The sequence below is a fragment of the Nanorana parkeri genome, unplaced genomic scaffold, assembly GCF_000935625.1.
Source record: "Nanorana parkeri isolate BGI_ZX_2015 unplaced genomic scaffold, ASM93562v1 scaffold899, whole genome shotgun sequence".
Classification (NCBI taxonomy): domain Eukaryota; kingdom Metazoa; phylum Chordata; class Amphibia; order Anura; family Dicroglossidae; genus Nanorana; species Nanorana parkeri.
This window is the reverse complement of record NW_017307167.1, coordinates 105,638-126,889: the sequence shown is the minus strand read 5'-3', so window position 1 is coordinate 126,889 and position 21,252 is coordinate 105,638. Positions and strand designations below refer to the sequence as shown.

Here is a 21,252-nt window from a genome sequence, read left to right as displayed (position 1 = left end):
CCCCCCCTCCCCTCCTCCTTCTGCTCCTTCCTTCCTTTCCAGGCTAGTACATGAACAGTTGCTGGAGTCTGTGTTGTCCCTTGTGATCTTGTACTGGACAGGAAGTTCAGGGAAGCTGAGATGGAAGAGGTGGAGGCAGCTGTTTGGAAACATAATGACTGTAAATGTTTGGGCAAAAATGTAAAGAGATACTTTGCTGGGCAATGTATATTTGTTTCATCTGGATTCATTATTGAAAAAAAGATTGAAAGTTTAATACTATTTTTTGTTTTTCGGTACATAGTTTATTTTAGAATCAGTATCATCCTTCCTGGGTCTCTGTTTTTCAGCCATAATCAGCCTGCATTGCCATGCAAGCAGATTATGGCTGGTTGGAGGTGTAGACTGGGTGCTGTACATTGCTTCTAGAAAACATCACTAGGTAATGCCCACATGTGATGCTGAGCATCCATGACTGATAGAACTGAAATCCAATGTAAGTGGCCCGCCCCTTTCTAACAGGCTGGGGAAGAAAGACCTAGATGATGTTGGAGGTCCTCCACCCAGTTAAGGAGACCGGTTTTAACTGACTTGCTGCAGCTTCCAATGCACCATGTGAGAAGCTTGCAATGTGCAGTGAAATCGGTAAGTAATTTCAGTACAGGAGAGGAACCCATACAACTCTACAAGACCTGAAGGTCAGGCTGGAGTACAGTTGAACGTAATGGACTTATTGGAAACTGTGATCAATAATGTATCCTTGGCCTTGCTGATCAGTTGAAGAAAAGGCTTATGGGTATGTGCCAATTTTACATGTCAGACCTGGAAGTGAATGCCCCAGGGAACTCACTCTACTTGTGCTTTGTACTCTACTCTACTGAAATCTTGCTGATCAAAAACTTCCAACAAGGTCAACGAAATCAATATTAACCCTTTCGCTGCCAAGGCCCTTTAAACAAAAAAAATATAATATTTATTGCTCCCACTCTGGTGTGCACGGCGATACCCAACATGTGTTGCACAATTGTTTTTGTATGTAGGCGCACCCGATGCATGTTTACTTGAATACACTCGCAGGGGCAGGAGAATTTAAAAATTTTTTTTTATTTTTATATTTATTTTATTATTTTTTTATTTTTTTTTTTTAACTTGAATTGCTATCATATAGGGGGGTCCAACAGACTTCCACTTTTTTTCCCACTTTAAAGGAGATCTATGAGGTGAGTACTATCCACTCATCCTCATAGTTAGAGCCGACCTGTGACAATCGCTCACTTTCCGATCATCTCCCTGCAGAGAGCCATGACTGTCAGTCACCGCTCCCCGCAGGGATCCCCACCTCCCCGCTCCGATCCTCTACGGGTGGAGGGGGCGGGCACAGCTGGCTCTGCCTCTGGATAGGCAGAGCCAGCTGTCACTCACGCAGCTGGGTGGATCTCAACAGTAATGTCTGGATCCACCCCGGCTGCGGCGGTCTCAGTATATCCCGGGCAATAGCTCACTATATACTGAGCTTTGGGTCATGGGAGGAGGTTAGTATATGTCCTCCCGTGTCCCTAAAGAGAACTATGGGGAAAACCACTTACCCCATACTTCTCTTTTAAATAAGCTATTGAAGTGCAGATTGCAATGACAGAATAGGAAGTGATGTAATCTGCATACCTGAAGATTTATAATTGTATGTCATGCTTTTTTTGTTTTTTTAAAAACCAATTAGTGATATGATATTTATGTCCAAAACTGATATTTTAGCTAATAAACTCTTTTTGTAATTGGAATACTTGTCCCGATCCTCTGTTGACCCTTTTTAAACCAGTCACTCTTGTTAGCTGGTTTATCTTTTTGGTCTATATGGTTCATTTTGGTTACGGATGGTTGACAAGTAATTATGAGAAAGGGTAATTTAAATGGTTCGGATCTCCAGGCAGAAACAAAATCGTTTTCTATTAGTACTGCAGCACCTCATGGGGGCTGGGCACAACAATGCTGTTTAACTGCATATAATATTTTTTTTAAAAAGACATTAAATAAAGAAATAACTATGTAAATATTGCTAACTAAGGCTTGTATTCCCCTAGTAGGGACAATAGATGAGCACATGTCCAGACTCCAGACCAGAACACTGTATAGTGTGGCACAGCTATATCCAATTCTGCATACCTGGCTTTATATTATAAAAAAATGCTAACGTTAGTTAGCAATGGCATGATAAATATTCATTTCATGTTCTTCATAATATTAAGAAACGGACCTAAAATCATGATTTTGTATTGCTTTAGAAAAAATGTGACCTGTCCCTTTAAGAAAAAGTATCGGTAATTGGTATCGGCGAGTACTTGAAAAAAGTTTCGGTACTCGTACTCTGTCTTAAAAAAAGTTATCCGAATACTGTGCTAAATTCTAATAAGGTAATTGCCCTTACGGTGAGGAAATAATAAACCACTCACAACTAAAACACGCAAAGTGTATGTATAACCAAAACTTATTTTTTGTAGTTTTGGATAGTGTAGAAAATGTTTGAAAGTCCTGTCAAGTTTTTTTTTTTTGCCATCTGCATTCCTGTCAGGTAGCTTTACCCTCTTTTTTTTGTTCTGGTGATCGCTGTCAGTGAGACAAAGGGAGGGGAAATCCAAGATGTCACCAGAACAAGCTGTGATGGAAAATCTTTTTCGTTCAAAAAGCTTTATTGTTTTGTCATTTTGTTATTACGTTATGTGAATTTAAATAAACAAGTTCTATCATGACCACCGCAAGTGGCAATTACAGTGTATGACACATACAACGTACATGAAAATGTAAGATCACTCAAATTCAAAAGTATAGAAGTATAAAACATAACATCAGTGCAGGCGAAGTCCAATACAAATACAAGTTTTCAACAGTGGAGGGAATAACCAGTTAGTACAGACTTCAAGGCAAGGACACAGAGGAGTAGCCTGAACTAATCGGTTCCAAGGGGGAGGCGCCCCATGATAGGGGGGAGGGGAGTAAGTACAGTGGTGAAGGATAGGTTTAAGGGAGGGAGAGGGAAGGTAAGGAGGCAAAGTATGAGAGCAGATAGGTAGTGACATCAAGCTACCCTTCCGAGCCCCACTTGCTCATATGGACAAAGAGTCTGCACCAAAGGAGGGAGGGAGGTATGACTCAATCCACGGCTCCCACAATTGCAGTGAGTTTCTCAAAAAACATCACACGTGATACTCTGGATTTGACTTCAGCAAAAGGGAGGTTAGGGGACTTCCAAGCTTTCGCAATGACCCGCTTGGCCTCTGTGAGAATGATTGTGATCAATCAGTTTTGACGTGTCGTACACACCAGTGGCTTTTTATGTAAGAGGGCTTCCAGCGGGTCCTTGCAAAACGTCTTGCCAGTAACAGTGTATAGCAGTTGATAGACTCTATGCCAAAATCTCCTTACCTTAGGGCAGGACCACCATATGTAGAGGACCAAACCCTCTACCCGGCAACCCCTGAAACAATTCGGAGAGTAAGATGGGATAGCTCTGGAGAACCGGAGCGGGAACAAATACCACCTGAAGAGCAATTTGTAATTTGCCTCAATCGTTTGGACATTCATTGAACTCCTAGAGATTGTCCTCCATATCTGAGCCCAAGTGTCAGGGGAGATGGAGCATCCTAGGTCTTGTTCCCATTTGAGAGTATAGGCGGGTAGGGAGGCCTGTAACTTGTCTAATAATAAGGTATATAGTGTCGATATAGTCCCTGAGTCCCGGTTCCCATAGTGTAATAGTCTCTCAAGGGGGCTGAGGGGGGAAGGTTTTCGCTGGGACCCCAGGCGGGTCAGCAAGAAATGTTTGATCTGGAGAAATTGAAAGATATGTCTGGGGGGATGGAAACTCTTTTTAATGTTTACACCTGTTTCGGGGACAACTGTCTAAGACGGGGCTCAAAATTTCAGGTCATGAGCCACTAGCCAGGCCTGAAAAGTTCCTCGCCACTAGTTGCCCTGCATAACGCAAACAAACACAAACAGGGCACAACGCACGGGGCACAGTACATTACACATACAGCCACAGAACAACGCACAGGACATTACACATACAGCCACAGCACAAAGAACACAGGACATTAAACATGCAGCCACAGCACAACGCACAGGACATTACACATGCAGCCACAGCACAGCGCACCGGACATTACGCATGCAGCCACAGCACAAAGAACACAGGACATTACGCATGCAGCCACAGCACAAAGAACACAGGACATTACACATGCAGCCACAGCACAAAGAACACAGGACATTACACATGCAGCCACAGCACAACGCACAGGACATTACGCATACAGCCACAGCACAAAGAACACAGGACATTGCACATGCAGCACAGCACAAATAACATAATCCTCGGTGCACAGGCAGGAAGTTATATAACTTCCTGCCTGTGCACCGAGGATTATGGGAGCTGTAGTTTCACTTTTACAGCGCCACCATGACAGCAGTGGGTGAGTGTGTCACGTAGGTGGTATACAAGAGCTAGGATACAAGAACGGACCTTAGTAAAGATGGCTGCCGTCATGCAGCCATCTTTAATATGGGAAGATGCACGGCTGTAGGCAGAAGCATAGGAGCAAGGCATCAGGCACTTGGTCCATGACTGAGTGTCTGACTCAATGGCTTCATTTCCACTCGCCCCCTCGCAATTTTCACTCGCAAATTGCGAGGGGGCGAGTGGAAATTTTGAGCCCTGGTCTAAGAGGAGATTTAAACCCTAATGGAATTACATTTAGTTTGCTAAATGTAAACTTTTTTCATCATTTGTTGAATTTCAGTGCTGCTTATCTTTTGCAGCCTCTTTGTGGCCACTTTTTGTCTACATGCAGTTGAGTAATGGCTGCATGGCATTTCTCAGGGTGGCTTTCCTGGTGGTCAACTAAAACAGTTGAGACGCTCCGTAAAGTCTACATAAAAAACAATGCAATGTTTTGCAAATCTCGTAAGCAATGGAAAATAGAAAACATATCAAATGTTTAACCTGACCATTTTAAGAAAAAAATAAGCTAATTGTGAAATTGATGGTAGCAGCACGTCTCAAAATGGGACAGGGCCATGTTTACCACGGTGTAGCATTCTCTCTTCTTTTAACAACACTCTGTAAATGTCTGGGAACTAAGGAGACCAGTTGCTGGAGTTTTGGGAGAGAAATGTTGTCCCATTCTTGCCTGATATATTGGATTACAACTGTTCAGCGGTCCTGGCTCTTCTTTGTTGTGTTTTTTTGTTTCATATTGCCAAATATTTTCAACTAATGAAATGTCTGGACTGTAAGCAGGCCGGTTAGGTACCCGGACTCTTCTACTACAAAGGCGTGCTGTTGTCATATATGCAGAATGCTGTTTAGCATTGTCCTGCAGAAATATAAAAGGCCTTCCCTGAAAAAGACGTTGTATGGATGGGTTCATGTGCTGCTCTAAAACCTGGATATCTCTTTTAGCATTGATGGTACCTTTCCTGATGTGCAACTGCCCATTCCATACGCACCAATGCACCCCCATACCATCAGAGATGCAGGCTTTTAAACTAAGTGCTGATAACAACCCGGAAGGTCCCTCTCCTCTTTAGTCCGGAGGACACGGTACACATGGTTGCCAAAAAGAATATCAAATTTCTATTCGTCTGACCACAGAACAGTTTTACACTTTGCAACAGACCATTTGAAATGAGCTTTGGCCCAGAGAAGATGGCAGTATTTTTGGATCATGTTCAAATATGGCTTCTTCTTTGCATTATGGAGCTTTAACTTAAATTTTTGGATGGCACAGCAACCTGTGTTCACAGACAGTGATTTTTGGAAGTATTCCTGAGTCTATGCAGTGATGTCCACCACAGATTCATGTCTGTTTTTAATACAGTGTCGCCTGAGGCTTGAAGATTACTAGCATACAATATTGCGTTTCGGCCTTGTCCCTTGTCCCAAGATTCCACCTCTAAAGCTTATATGAGATTTTAGTGAATAGATTTAGATTTATGTTAAGGTGGCCAGTAATGGACGCACCTGTATTTTTTTATGGTGGATGTGCTTTAAATCTGCACTGTATTGGTATGCTTGTCTTTTGGCTGTTGCACGATTGTTAGCATTTCTTTCTTCCAGCATTATGTTCCTCAGTTCAAGTCTCGGTCAGGACAATATCTGCATGTAGTTTGCCATATTCCAAGCTTAATGTGATTTATGTGGATTTCCTCCTACACTCCAAAGACATACTAGTATGTTAAAAGAGAAGTGAAGCCAAACCCTTTTTGGCTTTAGAACTCTTTTGGGTCACAGGAGTATATTTACTAATGTGCTCCTGTAACCCAAAGTCAGCATGTAGCGTGCTACTGCTCGTTATATACTGACAGAGCAGAGCCGCGTTGCAACTGGAGGGGATCCCAACAATCTTGTCATAATCCACTGGGCTACTTGATTGACAGCTGGTTCTGCCTCTCTAGAGCCAGCTGTGCCCGCCCCCTCCAATGAGCACTGGAGGAGAAAAGAGGGGAGGGGGCAATCCCTGCAGAGTGTGGAGACAGTCACTACTCTCTGCAGGGAGCAGCTTTGACTGAGCGACCAGCAGCTACATGATTGTTTAGCTTTCTGTATATAGACCAAGAGTATGACATCTGCAGGGTACCAGCTCTTAGTATTGGAAAAAGTATATTTTACTCCCTCAATATTTTAAATGGTTCCTGTCTAAATTTGGACCTAGTTTGATATCATACTGAACGCACCCAAGGTGGCTGTCTCACCATCTGCCCCAGCAGTAAATAAAGTCCATAGGGAGAAAATCTAGAACTATAAATTAATAAAATGTAACTTGGCACTGTAACCTGCTGTTTGTCTTTTAAGAACCATGAAGATTCTAATAAATTACCACAGGTGGATTGGTCATGTATCACTGGCCCTTCCCTTTTAGATTGCAAGGCCTCACGGGCAGGGCCCTCCTTACCATCTTGTCTTGAATTGTATTGTAGTTGTAATGTCTTCCTTATATTGTAAAGTGCGGCACAAACTGTTGGTGCTATATAAATCCTATGTAATAATAATAATAATTGGTCAGTCAGAATTAAGCTTTAGTCTTTCCTAATATCTCTGTTTCACTGTGTCGGTTGGCTGTTTCGGGCGTTAGCTCTGCTCTCTTGTTTTTCCTTTTCTTAGCTGTGCACACTATTAGATCCTAGGATTCTTGCACCATGGTATCCGTGTCCTTATCACAGGACATCCTTGATCAAGCAGAGAGGACTGTAGGGAAAACTCTAGCAGAAGGGTTCTCATTCACCCATCAGGATTGTATCAGGAGCTGTGATGTAAAACACAAATTGTCAGAGAATCTCTCTACTGTTCTGACTGTTTGGATGCTTGCTTTAACATAGGCAGCAGAATGTTTGTAGTGATTCATCTTGTATATGGGATGGCAGACCCCTGGGAGCACAGCTATCCTCCTACAGTCTGTCAAGCCCTGACACCGGAGTTAATATATGCACTGCCCACACATTCAACCAGCAGCTCCAGTAAAAAGGGAGCTGTGGACAAATTCACTAATCTCCCTGTCTGATTATATTTGTTATCCTAACTTACTTTACCTTTTGAAATTAAGCTGATCAGCTGATGTTGGTGTTATCGGAAGGGAGGACTGGCAGACTGCAATTGTTACCTGTAGCCATGTTGGGGCTGATTTACAAAAACTAGACCAAAAGTGAAGCAATTTTCCTTAGCAAGCAGAAATCTAGCTTTAAGGAAGAACTCAGGGAAAAAGTGTTCCTAACCCTTGCGGTGGGACTACCCTGCACTGCAAGGGTTAACTGCTCCTTTTTGCATAGATGTTAAAAAAAAAAAAGGTTATAAGTCATTCGAACCGCCAAGCTGGCTGCCTGCTTCTCCGGTCACTGAAGCCTCTCTTCTACTACGCTGCAGCATTGAAACGTTCCTCAGCATCTTCGCAGCTATACCCTGTGTATAGAACGTGACGATTTATAGGACCTTAGACCACTGCAGAGGAGGGGGAGAGAAGCTCCAAGGACCAGTCTAAGAGTAAGCCATCTCGGAGGATCAGGTGAGTATAACCTTTTTTTTTAAAACCTAGACAAAACCAAGCCCCACTGAAAGGGTTAGGAACATTTCTGCCCAGAGTTCGGCTTTAAATTAAATAAGTAAGTGCTGCCCTTTTGCTCCACCTTTTGTAACTAGAACCAGTGAGTTAATGTGTTGTTCCTGTGGTCACAGCCTTTTAGTTTTCTATGGTGCAGGGCAGTGTGTCACATGTTACAGAGGCATCAGGAAAAGGATGGTTCACCAAGAGTATGGCGGCTCTGTTTTTGTGCACCAAATTGCACAACTATAGGTGTCTTGCTGCACTCCTTACCGGTATAGGATGTTCCTTGAAATCCTGGTGGGTGCTCGTAGTGACCACGGATGGCGCCGTGAAGATATACAAGTTTGCAAAAGGATGTCACCAGCACACCATTTAAGTGAAATCAACAAAAGTCCATTTATTAATGGAGTACTGCCATTCCAGTACAAGCACTTTCGGGGCCGCACAGGGTCCCCTTTATCAGGCTCAGAATCACAATTTCATTTAAATGGTGTGCTGGTGACATCCTTTGGCAAATCTGTGAGATGAGTTGACTATGATTCACCATCTAATCACCTGAACAAATGCAATAGGGTGGTTATTGCATACTGCTACCTAAATAAATTCATAAACAAGCAAGAGCATCCGTGATCTCAATTGTTCCATTCCGTGATTTGCTTTCCACCTTGTTCAGATGTAGGGGAGATGTGAAAAACCTATAGCCATTGAGCTGTGCAGTCAGTGCAGATCAAACCCATTCCTAGGTTATGCTTCTCTGCTTGCACATCAGCTGGGAAGCCGATTGAGAAAGCAATGAGAAACAGTTTTGAACTTATGCGACGGTATCTATGGTAAAAAACTAAAAATACATATGTATTTCCATATCGAATTTCTATCAGTTCTGTCCCACTCCTAATAACCATATCGATCTAGACGTTTCTAAACTTACTTATTGAAGATTTCCGTGGGATGTACTTCCTTAATGCAGTGACACAGTTTCACTCAAACCTGTGAATATGCGCTAGTTTATGTCGCAACTTTCACAGAGCCTGCCTTCTGAAGTACAGATCAATGTCTGGACAATGTAACATTATCACTGCTTGCTGGAGGCAATGCTATGTAGATTTGAGATTGCATCACCTCAAGCAGCAGGGAAAGAGACACAAAGCACACTGGGAATCCAGGAAGTTGATAAAAGTGATGAGCAGACGGAAGGCAGCACTAACTACATAAAAGGGATTTTTTTTCAAGTAAGCTTTGATTGCAATTTCAAAAACAACTATAGAATGAATTCCTATTACAATGTTGATATAACTGGATAGCATATGTTAGGACTTTAAAACTCCTACATTTTAGTGCTTTCTGCTTTAAGCTTAAAGGAGAACTATGAGGTGATTTTCACTCAACCTCATAGTTCGAGCCGACGTGTGACAATTAAACTGTCACACGTCAGCTCAATAGATCGGGAAGTGAGCGAACACATACCGTCGCTGGCTCACTTCTTGATCCTGTCCCTGCAGAGAGCCGTGATTGTCACTCATGGCTCCCTGCAGGGATTCCCCCTCCCCTCTCCGATCCTCCAGCGCTGAGTGGAGGAACAGATGGGGCGGGTACAGCTGGCTCTGCCTAATCACACAGCTGGGTGGCTCTCGACAGTAATGTCAGGATGCGTCCCGGCTGCGACGTCTCGGTATGCCGCGAGCTGTAACTCGCGGTATACTGAGCTTTGGGTCTCGGGAGGACGCTAGTGACCCTGACTCTGAGACGAACTATAGGGAAAAACACTTACCCCATAGTTCTCCTTTAATGCGGCCCAGAGTCTCACCTAGTGGCTGCAAATCAAATATGACATACTCCAATGTAATATTTCATGCTCGCTTGACCAAAAAAAAGAAAACCCATTGTATTTTTATTTTTAGCCCTAAGCATAATAAATAATGGAAATGTATACAGACACAATTCCTTTTTATTACAGTTATTATATAGTGCACAATATCATTGTGTACAGGAAATTGGTTCCAAAAAAACCTATAGGACTAGTACAGGCAGTGTTAAAAAGGCTGTTCATTATAGTGGAGCCGTGCCTCCGTGAGTACCCTGGGGTTTTCACTCTAATGTATATACTTATTATGGAAACACAAGAACAGTGCGCCTCTCTTGTGTTCAAATCTTTAATGTTTAAATGTTAAAAGCAAGAAATGTACTCTCAAAACAGCCGGTAATTGAAAGCCTGCAGTGACAGAGGTTTCATCCGCACTGTGAGGCCATTAAAATAGCCACAGCATTGGACATGCAGTCTGGCATGTACATGCTTCTTACTGCATGGCAGCCTCGGTAAACGCATTTGACGCCCCCTTCATCAGAACCTAGTAGTCCACTGCATCTGGTTCCAATAAGTCTTGAAAAGCGTCCAATCTGGAGCTATCTCAAGTATGACACACTGACCAATGGGCCAAGAGCTTCAGGCCAATCAGCTCTTTGCCATGATCACGTCCCCAACAGCACGCCGGCGCTGCACTATTAAGGCTTTTTGGATGGTATAAAACTTTTCAAGTATGCTGGCGGTATGAGTGTGTGAGGGTACCCATGTATAGGAATTCTTTTAGCATATATATGGGTATAACCTCACATACGCATATATACACATATTGGGGTATACATAGGTTTATATGTCATATTCAATGTCATCTTATTTTTATGAGTGAGTGCACATGTATTCTTAAATTTACATACTGCTTTTTTGTAAATATTTGTAATCATAATTTTAATCATCATTGTTCGGAACCAATTGTTATTCATTTCAAGCACAATCTATATGAAACATGAAGTTTGCTTCAGCAATGTGCATATATGTTTGCTTTATGTTTTAAAGTTTTGCCTCTAAGGTATATTTACTAATGTACTCCTACATATAGCGAACTACTGCCCACTATATGCTGACTGTGCAGAGCTGTGCTGTCAATATTTCTGGGATCTACCCAGCTAGCTGATTGACAGCTGGCTTTGCCTCTCCAGAGCCAGGGCAGCTGTGCCCACCCCCTCTCGTCTGTCCTTCCAGTAAGCACTGAAGAAACATAAAGGGAAGGGGGGAATCCCTGTGGCTGACAGCTGTGCCTACCCCTTCTCATCTGTCCTCCCAGTAAGCACTGGAGAAACATAAAGGGAAGGGGGGAATCCCTGTGGCTGACAGCTGTGCCCACCCCTTCTCATCTGTCCTTCCAGTAAGCACTGGAGAAACATAAAGGGAAGGGTGGAATCGCTGTGGCTGACAGCTGTGCCCACCCCTTCTCATCTGTCCTTCCAGTAAGCACTGGAGAAACATAAAGGGAAGGGGGAATCCTTGTGGCTGGCAGCTGTGCCCACCCCTCCCATCTGTCCTTCCAGTAAGCACTGGAGAAACATAAAGGGAAGGGGGGAATCCCTGTGGCTGACAGCTGTGCCCACCCCTCCCATTTGTCCTACCAGTAAGCACTGGAGAAACATAAAGGGGAGGGGGGAATCCTTGTGGCTGGCAGCTGTGCCCACCCCTTCTCATCTGTCCTTCCAGTAAGCACTGGAGAAACATAAAGGGAAGGGGGGAATCCTTGTGGCTGGCAGCTGTGCCCACCCCCTCCCATCTGTCCTTCCAGTAAGCACTGGAGAAACATAAAGGGAAGGGTGGAATCCCTGTGGCTGACAGCTGTGCCCACCCCTCCCATCTGTCCTTCCAGTAAGCACTGGAGAAGCATAAAGGGAAGGGGGGAATCCCTGTGACTGACGGGCTCTGCTCTCTGCATGGAGAAGCAGTGAACGGTTCGTGATCACTCAGTTCTCGGGTGGCCTGTGTTGGCTACAGTGTCCCATGCCAGCTCTAAGCATCGGGAAGAATATACTTTGTTCTCTCTGAATACTTCTCCTTTAAACTTTGAATTTAGCTTTTGCCTAGAATTCAGGATTGACTTTGCTGTGCCCAAACTACTGCTGACCTTTTCAATAAATTCCGTACATGCCAACTCTGATGTTATGTATATTTGGCCTTTCATATTGTAGAATTTAGAGCAGGGCACATGATGGAACAGTAGGCCATTCACAGACACTCAGTGTTTTTTTTTTTATTTATGGCATAATACATTATAGATACTTTGGATGTACCATTGGCCGTTATAATAATAATAAGCACATCTCTTACATTTACTAAATACCTCTAAGTATAGCAGACAGCCTGCATGTGTCGTGTAGGTAGTGCAGTGTTGTGTCTACGTGTGGGTTCTGTGTTGTTTGGCTGAATGGTTTCTTTACAAATGGCTTAGCTGGTGTTCTGTACACAGTTTATTATTTGATACTGCTTTGTTTTGGTAACAAGATCATCACAGGGTAAGCAGCGTTGCCTGTGCCCATCTCTTCAGTTCCACTTGTTAGGAGTGTATTCCTGTATTCGCCCATAGTAATGGAGGAAGCCATGGTCAGACAGGGTAACACAAAGTAGATGACAAGGGAGTCAAGAACAATTTACTACTTGCAACTCATGTGTAGCCCTCATGCATGTGGAGATCATTCAAGTGATGTACAGATTCAATGTATCTGCACTGAGAAAAGCTTTCCTTATTCTGTTGAATCACTGAACGATCAGAGATTCTTCTTATTCTCTCTCTGTAAGACAACAAACCCCTTTGATGGTTGTAAGTGCGTGTTCTGCATGAACACTACATTTCCAATTGTCAAAGGCAGCGCTGACTGGCTGCACAGCTTGCATCTTGCAACAACAGAATGACACAAGAAAATATTGTGCAGGCTCCAAGTATTCCAATAATTTCCAGAAACAAAGTTTTCTGTCTGAGCTCTCTCAGTGGCTTGTATGGATTAAAAATGGATAATTATTACAATGCTGGAACAGTAAGATCACCATCTATATACCAATTTTCATCACATGGTTTTTGTACAATGATTCCCCTTTCTGTAGGTAACGGATAATAAATATTCCTGTAATGTTACTTGACGCGACGCTCGGCGAGGTAAGTAAGAAGAAACCTGAGCACTGGACCACGCTGACTCGAGTATAAGCCGAGGGGGGGTCACTTTTCAGCAAAAAAAATGGGCTGAAAATCTCGGCTTATACTCGAGTATATACGGTAATGTAAGCGTTTTTGTTAGCCCTAGATGATGTACAGTGCCTTGTAAAAAAAAACCCTCCCCAATCCCTTGGTGTTTTTCCTGGTTTATTGCCTTACAACCTGGAATTAAAATAGATTTTTATTTTTTTTTGTGGGCTTTGTACCATGTGATGTACACCAGGGCTCAAAATTTCAAGTCCTGAGCTACTAGCCAGGCCTTAAGAGTTACTAGCCACCAGTTGCCCCACCTAACCCTTACCATGGCCCGGCCTTAACTCCGCCCCTAAATACACCCTCTTAAATAATCTTATGATAATTCTTATCTTATGATAGTTGCCGCTTGTAAACGGCAGATTAGGAATTCCTGCTGCAGTAAAACGCAAGTTCCTGACACAGTAATGTCTAATCACAACTGAAATATACTGTAGGTGTGAATGGTGCCTAATATACACATACACTAAAGGTGTCCATGCACCTGCTGGTTATCGTACAATAATCGCGGGTGATCCTGCGATCGTACGATAATTGGCAGGTGTATGTGAAGCGTGCGACACCTACTGTAAGGTCATATGACTTTCGTCTTCCAAGCACGCTGGAAAACCTGCCGAAAATCGTACAATTTTTTGGAGTGTTGGTGGCGTGGTCGGAAGATGAATGCCACACGGGCCGGTGTGCAGTGGTGTTGCAGGGAGGAGGCTGTGAGCAGGATCGATCGCAGGTTATCTGGGGGTGATTAGTGAGGTCTGCAGCAGACCTCACTAATTCAGAACTGTCAGAGTTCTGAAAGATGCAGATGCAGACCGTGGAGCTGCTCCGGCAAGTCAGGTCTGCGACCATTTGCCTGACATGTCAGCTGTCTGTGGGTCACATAGTACCGGCTCGTGGGCCGGAGTTTGACTGCGGACCAGTACTTGGAGACCCAAATTTCCACTCCCTTTATTTTTACTTACCAAATGCGAGCAGGCGAGTGGACTACTAGTTTGTATTGAGATTGTAGTCCATCACAGGAGCAAGCTTGGAGCGGTGGAAGTAAAAAAGAAAAAAAAAGTGTGGTGTGCAATATAGTGAAATGGAAAGTGTAAAGTTATACAGCAATCAATGCAGAATGGCACCAACTATAGAGGACTACAAATCCCAGCAATAGTACATTATACAGCTTAATGCAGAATACCACCAGCCATAGAGGACTACAAAACCCAGCAATAGTACATTATACAGCGCAATGCAGAATACCACCAGCTATAGAGGAATACAACAAATCCCTGCAATAGTACATAATAGCTGGCGGCATTCTGCATTGCGCTGTATAATGTACTATTGCTGGGTTTTGTAGTCCTCTATAGCTAGTGGTATTCGACATTGCGCCACTGTATAATGTATTATTGCTGGAATTTGTTGTACTCCTCTATAGCTGGTGGTATTCTGCATTGCGCTGTATAATGTATTATTGCTGGAATTTGTAGTCCTCTATACAGCGCAATACAGAATACCACCCAGCTATGGAGGAATACAAAAAATCCCAGCAATACATTATACATACAGTGTATAATGTATTGCTGGGATTTGTATTCCTCTATAGCTGATATACAGCACAATGTACCATCAGATATAGAGGAATACAAATCCCAGCAATACATTTTAGAGCACCATGTGTGGCAAAGTGCAGGCTTACCTGAGCAGTCTTCCAGCAACTTGTTTCTGAGATCGGTCCCGTCTATCGGCAGCTGTCATCCCCCCCTTCATTCTTCTCCCCGTGTCCCTGTGCCGATCGTGGATGTGGGCAGGCGGTGAGCGTGAGGCGGGGAGGAGGTGAGGCGTGTGGAACGTGGATGCGGGCGGGCGGGTCTGGCAGCAGCAAGCGTGAGGTGCGGAGGAGGTGCGGCGCGCAGTGTGTGGGAAGTCGTGAACAGAGCCAACTAATCGGAAGCCGATTAATCGATGATTGAAAACGTGGACAACTCTTTCAATAATCGATTATAATCAATTAGTTGTTGCAGCCCTAAATCCAGGGGTGTGGAATTCCTATCGCCCAACGCCCGGGACCTGCAGTTCCCAGGCATCGGGCAGGTAGTTGACATTTAGCCCCGCTTCAGACTAGCAGAGCTAAATGTAGATTGGGGGAGTCGGTGCTCAATTTGTTCAAATGATCTCAGAACACTTCTAGAAAATGAGCAGCCATCTTGTCGTCCCCCCTGCTGTGGTTTTCAGGGTCCCCCGCTCTTCTAGGGGACCCGGGACCACGACAATCATTTCAGGATGGAGAGTGGGGAGCAGAGCAGTTATCTCAGCTGTCACAGGCTGCACAGAATCGAGCAGAAATGCAGTTGCTCGATGTTGTGTTGGGGGGGCAGGTTTCTTAAGGAGAATCTGTCACGTCCAAAATACTGTCACATAGGGGCTTGTTATTCCCTGTGTGATAGTAATAAAGTTAAGTGGGAAAAAAAACTTTAAAAGTAAAATTACATTTAAAAAGATAATAAAACAGTAATAAATGAAAACCAACCCAGCCCCCACCCCCCATCTGCATGCTAATAAGCAGCGCTCTCTAACACGCACAATGTGCATTAAATGGTAAGTTCACTTTCCCAAGTAATTTCGGAAAATGTAATTACCCACTCAAATCTGGGATTGGTTTTTCAATCGACTTTTGTCAAGCTGGGTGGTGCCGACAGAGCCACCCACAACGTGAATTCAGCTGATTCAGCAGAAATTGAACAAAATTCGAGCCATGTATGGCTACTATTTAATCTTTTTACTCACATAAAGTATGACCAGTAATACCAACTGAGACAGACCAGAGAAGGCAGCCTTTCAACAACTGAAGACAACTGATCAGCGTCTGGCATATCCATTTTTATTCCCTATACCTGCCTTTCTCAACCTTTTTACCCTAGAGGAACCTTTGCAACTGTTTTCAGGTCTTGTAGAACTCCTGCTAAAATGAATGGCATTGGTCCTGGAACTATGTAGGCACCATCAGATGGGAGGTCAATCAGCCAAAGCTTGATGAACCCTAGTACCATGTATGGCCTTCTTTAGGAGGGAGTGGGGCATACTTTACAGTTCCCCATGTCTTCCACACATTGGGGCTCCGTTCACATTTTAGCGGTTAATACGCGTGCAAACGCGCTAAACATTAAAAAAAAAATACATTCAAATGTATGTTGTTCACACTTGCGTGACGTCCGCGTGGTACAAATACACAAACGCCATGTGTGAGTGGAGCCTTAAGGGACCCCAGACATATATTTGCAAAGTAGGAGTGGGTGCAAGTTTTGTAATCCTCTGTGTTGGAGCACCTAGTGCAAGATGGAGCACTGCGCTGTAGGCTAGGGATGCAGAAGTGAACAGAGCTTTGCATCAGGGAGAAGGCTGCTGGATAAGAGATGCAGATCTGCCTTCAGTCTGACATGTGTCACCCTGCTGGAACATCTGACATAAGTATGTGAAAGTGTCTGTGTGAAGTGTATTTGGAGTGCATAGTAGGTTGTACTGAATGTTCTAGGGTGCATGGTGGGAAGTGTTGAGTGTACATCCTGACTTTCTCTACAGCAAGGATAGGCAACCTTGGCACTGTGGTGAAACGACAAGGGAGTTATGCCTTTGGCTCTTGTGGAGATGCAAGTCCCATAAGGCAATGCAAGACTCCAACAGTTGTAGTGCCAAGGTTGCCTACCCCTGATCTACAGCCTCAGAAGACCCTCTAAGATACTTTATGCATGAATACAGAATTTATCTTCCCAGGTTGACTCCTATGTGTTATTCTGCTGATTACTGGAGGTGCTATACTGCGGTTTTGGGAGGGTTGTTGCTTCTGGTATGTAGAGACACCCTTGCCATACAAACAATATTTTAAAAGTGCTGCTTTAATTTTGGTTAAGTTGCCTATTTTGTCTTAAACCAGCCCTTATACTTTCCTATGGAACTTGTATATTGCTCACTTGGACAGGTTTTTAGGAAAAACGTGTGCAAACTTAATGGCATAATATGCAGAAGATAAAAAGCATTGAATTCTGACTGCAAGGGCACAGCACAGCAATCCTGTCTTGCTGCCTCCCACTCTTGGAAAATGCTAAGTTTCATATTAACCCACAGTTAGTGTGCTTTGTGTATTTAGGAATATGCTGCAGTGTGGCATTAGCTTAGAGCAGAACACCAGCAATTAAATATATAAAAGTGGAAGTCAAAGCAATACAATCAAGACATAGTCAAGTAGAGAAATCTCTTGTATGAACAATAAAAAAACAAAGCAAACAAAAACCTAAAGCCAGGTACTGGGGATGCACCCATACTGGTTTTTCTGTATCGGGTATGAGTACCGAATTTTTCCCCCGAATAGAATATCAATCCCGGAAGTCCCACCAGGTGATGAGGGAGCATGGAAGTGCCTTTCTGGCCAATCAGGAAACTGGGTAATGACTTGCTGCCTGGCTTCCTGATTGGCCAGCTACCCGACCAATCAGGAAGCCGGGCAGCGTGTAATGACTAGCTGCCCTGCTTCCTGATACCGGAAGTTCCGGTATCGGGCTAGGCATCCGGAGCATTTGAGCGAGTACGAGTACTTTCCCAAATACTCGGTATTGGCACTGATATTAGTATCGGTGCATCCCTACTGGGTACAAATGTCGACTTGTGGCCGGTTCCTGATGAAGTGCCCGAAATTTGCACAGTGGGTGCCGCTGTTGGCACCCTTCCAGCCAGCATCCCTTGATCAGCTGATTGAAGGAGCTGGCTGGATAATTCACGGCCGAACAGACCTAGCAGCCAATCAGCTGCAGGCTCTGTTTGGGATCCTGACCGAAGCTGGCGGCTGCTGTCAGAATACAGTAGAAACAATGGGAGATTCCTTGATCAACACTTGTAAGCATTGATATAGGAATCTGTTATATTTATACGTTCAGCTCACAGGTTGAATGAAGAATATATACATGTATACCCAACTTAACTTTTATACATTATACATTTTTTAAATATATATATATATATATACACACACACACTATATTACTATTTTTTTTTCTTATCCTTTTTTTTTTAGCATGTTCCCGGTGTTTTTTCATGGCTTTTCATTGAGCCAAATAGTAAAAAGCTTCAAAAACATGTGAGAATGCACATATAAATGCTCAAAAACACTTTTTAAAAATGCCAACGCCTTAACAGGGTTTTTATTTCCAGTTATTCCCTGTACAGTCTTTGTGATAAAACATAACAGTCTCACAATTGTATTATCGTATCTCTGTCATACTGTTTTTTGTGTCTTAATTGTGTCATGGCATAAGTTGACATATAACTCTGTTATGTCTGAACAAATACAAATGTATTTACCAAAAATATTGCGCGGTTAGTGAACAAACAGCCTGAAAGCTTAATTTTCATTACCACAGTCCTCTACACATCAGAAGTCAGACAGAGTGGGAAGTAATACACCACAGGTAGCATTACCGCAGGGATCTGTTGCGTTGCACGATATTGCCATGGTGACATGTTTTCAGGCACTAGGAGATGGATATGGAAGTGTTTAAGTAGCTTACGGGAGGAGAAGCGCACCGAAGCACTGTCATTTATTCATAGTCCAGTGAACAGGCAGGTAACATGTTAGTAAACAGTTTTTTCAACTTAAAGTGACACTTAATTCACATGTACATCTTAAAAATGCATTCAAGTTCCTTAACTGTTAACAACACTGAACTTTATTTGTGTATCACTCAGCTGGAGATCCTCAAATCATCTCTGAATTCATACTGACGCTGTCCTTCCTTCTGGAGGGTGGCTACTTTTGTTTCCCATGGTCCCTGTGTGTGTTGTAAAGTAGTCACCACTCCAAGCTCACTTCCGTGATGGACTACAATCTCATGTTTAGGTTACTCATTTGATTGAGATTGTGCACGCATGGTGGAGAACTCTGCTTGAATGCTGGACCTTACTAAATGGAACAAACTCCAACAATTCCTGGTATTGTCAGTGCTTGCCTGCTTACTCTCGCCTCCCCCTGGCCATACACTCCTATTGGCCCATCACTATGATGGGCTCCCTCAGTGGCCAATAAGAATGTGTGGGAGGGAGTGGGCAAGTTTCAATATTCCAAGAACTACTGAATCTTTGCCCCATCAACAACAACATAATTTGGACTGAATAGGTCAGGGTAGTGAGAATAATTAAAAGCTGCTGCAGATGTTTTCTTTGAGTCACTTTGAATAACTTTAGGTACCTGTTCTCATAAATGTATCAGTGTATGATATGGCCGACCTTTATGCTCTGACAGCTGTATGTTATGTTTTCATAGTTGTAGTATGTAATTGTTTGGATTGGACTTCCATCTCATTCCATACAGTCAAAGTCCATGTCCGGTATCTAAAATGTTCCTGGCATTGTATATGTAAATGTTTGTATATGGAATAATTGATAGAAATATGGGACCTTTTTTCTGTGATACTTACGGCTTGGGCTTTCAACATGTGGGGTCATTTCCATAATGTCAAACATTTCTGAGGCTCAAGTATCTGCTTTCATTCTTTTAACTGAACGAAGATGGCTAATTTGGGTAACAGCATCATGCATCTACCTCTAGGAGTGATGCCTGTGGCTGTCAGAGTCTTGCAGTGCCTCCTGGGACTAGTAGTCTCACCACCACTGGATGGAGGACCAACGTTTGCCTATCCCTTGTGTAGGGATTGAGTAACACTTTTTGTCATTTTGTTCTTATAATCCTGGATTGTCATTGGGGGTTGATAATTACAACTAACATTTGGGCTTTTACCCATAGCAACCTTTATATGTCCACTTTTTCAAACCTGGAATACTGAGATGTGGAATCTGATTGGCTACCAACTATATCCCTGCCTTCTGTTCACCAGAATATATAGTAGATATTTGTTGTGAATTATCAGCAGTCTGAGTACTGACATGTCATATATTTGGCATCAATTTTGTTTTTCTATTTATATAATATATATTATAAAGCAAATACGTGTTCTTATTGGAAAAAAAAATCTATATGTATGCACAGCATATAGCCACAGCAGTATCTTGGTTTCATCCTGCCTGTTGTCTCCTCAGAACTTCCAGTGGGCCCGAGACGTGTTGCTAGGCAGCAGTATCCCGTGGCAGCAACTGGAGCACATGCCAGCACAGGGACTCTTCTGCGAGAGGAACAAGACCAATTTCTTCAATGTAAGTTGTGTTCTGTCTATAATATGCTGGTCAGAATAAAAATGGGTTTTCTGTGCGCTCTGTTCAAAGAGTTAACTGGACACATGAGTCATCCTCTGTTTTTGTTTTTGCAGAACAGAGCTCAGGTTAGCTGAGTTGTAAGTTAATGGAATAAAGGTCTGTTATATAAAAGCTGGAGGGAAGGAATTGGTAGTTGCAGGCCAAAACGAACCAGTCAGATGCATCTTTTCATTTTCTAATGCATGCTGCAAAATGACAGGCTGGATCTGATTAGAGCCATGGGCAATATTTCTTATGCTCGAGTTGTTGTAATCACAAGTTCTCTTACTAATTAAAGGAAACTCGTCATTATATTAAAGTTCCCAAGGTAATAACCAGACTGAAAAGCTGGCCCCTAGAGATGGCTGGACAAATCCTTACTTTCCAGAGATACCCAAAACCTGGGCCACTGAAGCATGCACATGTGGGCTTCAAAGACGATGGTTGTCCTTCTGGAACTTTGTCCCATCTCCACACAGGATCTCTGGAGCTCAGTCAGAGTAACCATTGGTTTCTTGGTCACCTCTCTTACTAAGACCCTTCTCCCCCGATTGCTCAGTTTGGTGGGGCGACCAGCTCTTGGAAGAGTCCTGGCTGTGCCAAACTTCTTCCATTTGACAATTATGGAGTCCACTGTACTCTTGGGAACCTTCAGTGCAGCAGAGATTTTTTGTAGCCTTCCCCAGATCTGTGCCTTGCAATAATCCTGTCTCTGAGCTCTGCAGGCAGTTCCTTGACCTCATGGCTTTTGCTCTGATACCGTATGCATTGTCAGCTGTGAGGCTTTCTATAGAGAGGTGCGTGTATTTCCAAATCATGTCCAATCAATTTAATGTACCACATGTGGACTCCAATCAAGGTGTAGAAACATCTCAGCAATGATCAAGAGAAATGCAAGGCACCTG

At 43.3% G+C, this 21,252-nt stretch overlaps 1 protein-coding gene across 1 annotated transcript in view; it reads left to right on the top strand.

Annotated features, from left to right (window-relative positions):
- The window catches only part of CABIN1 (calcineurin binding protein 1), a 160,136-nt gene that overhangs the window by 73,996 nt on the left and 64,888 nt on the right, over nt 1–21,252 (top strand). The window contains exon 30 of the mRNA XM_018565909.1: nt 20,195–20,308. Within this exon, the coding sequence (XP_018421411.1) occupies nt 20,195–20,308 (114 nt within the window). The remainder of the gene's footprint in view (nt 1–20,194; nt 20,309–21,252) is intronic.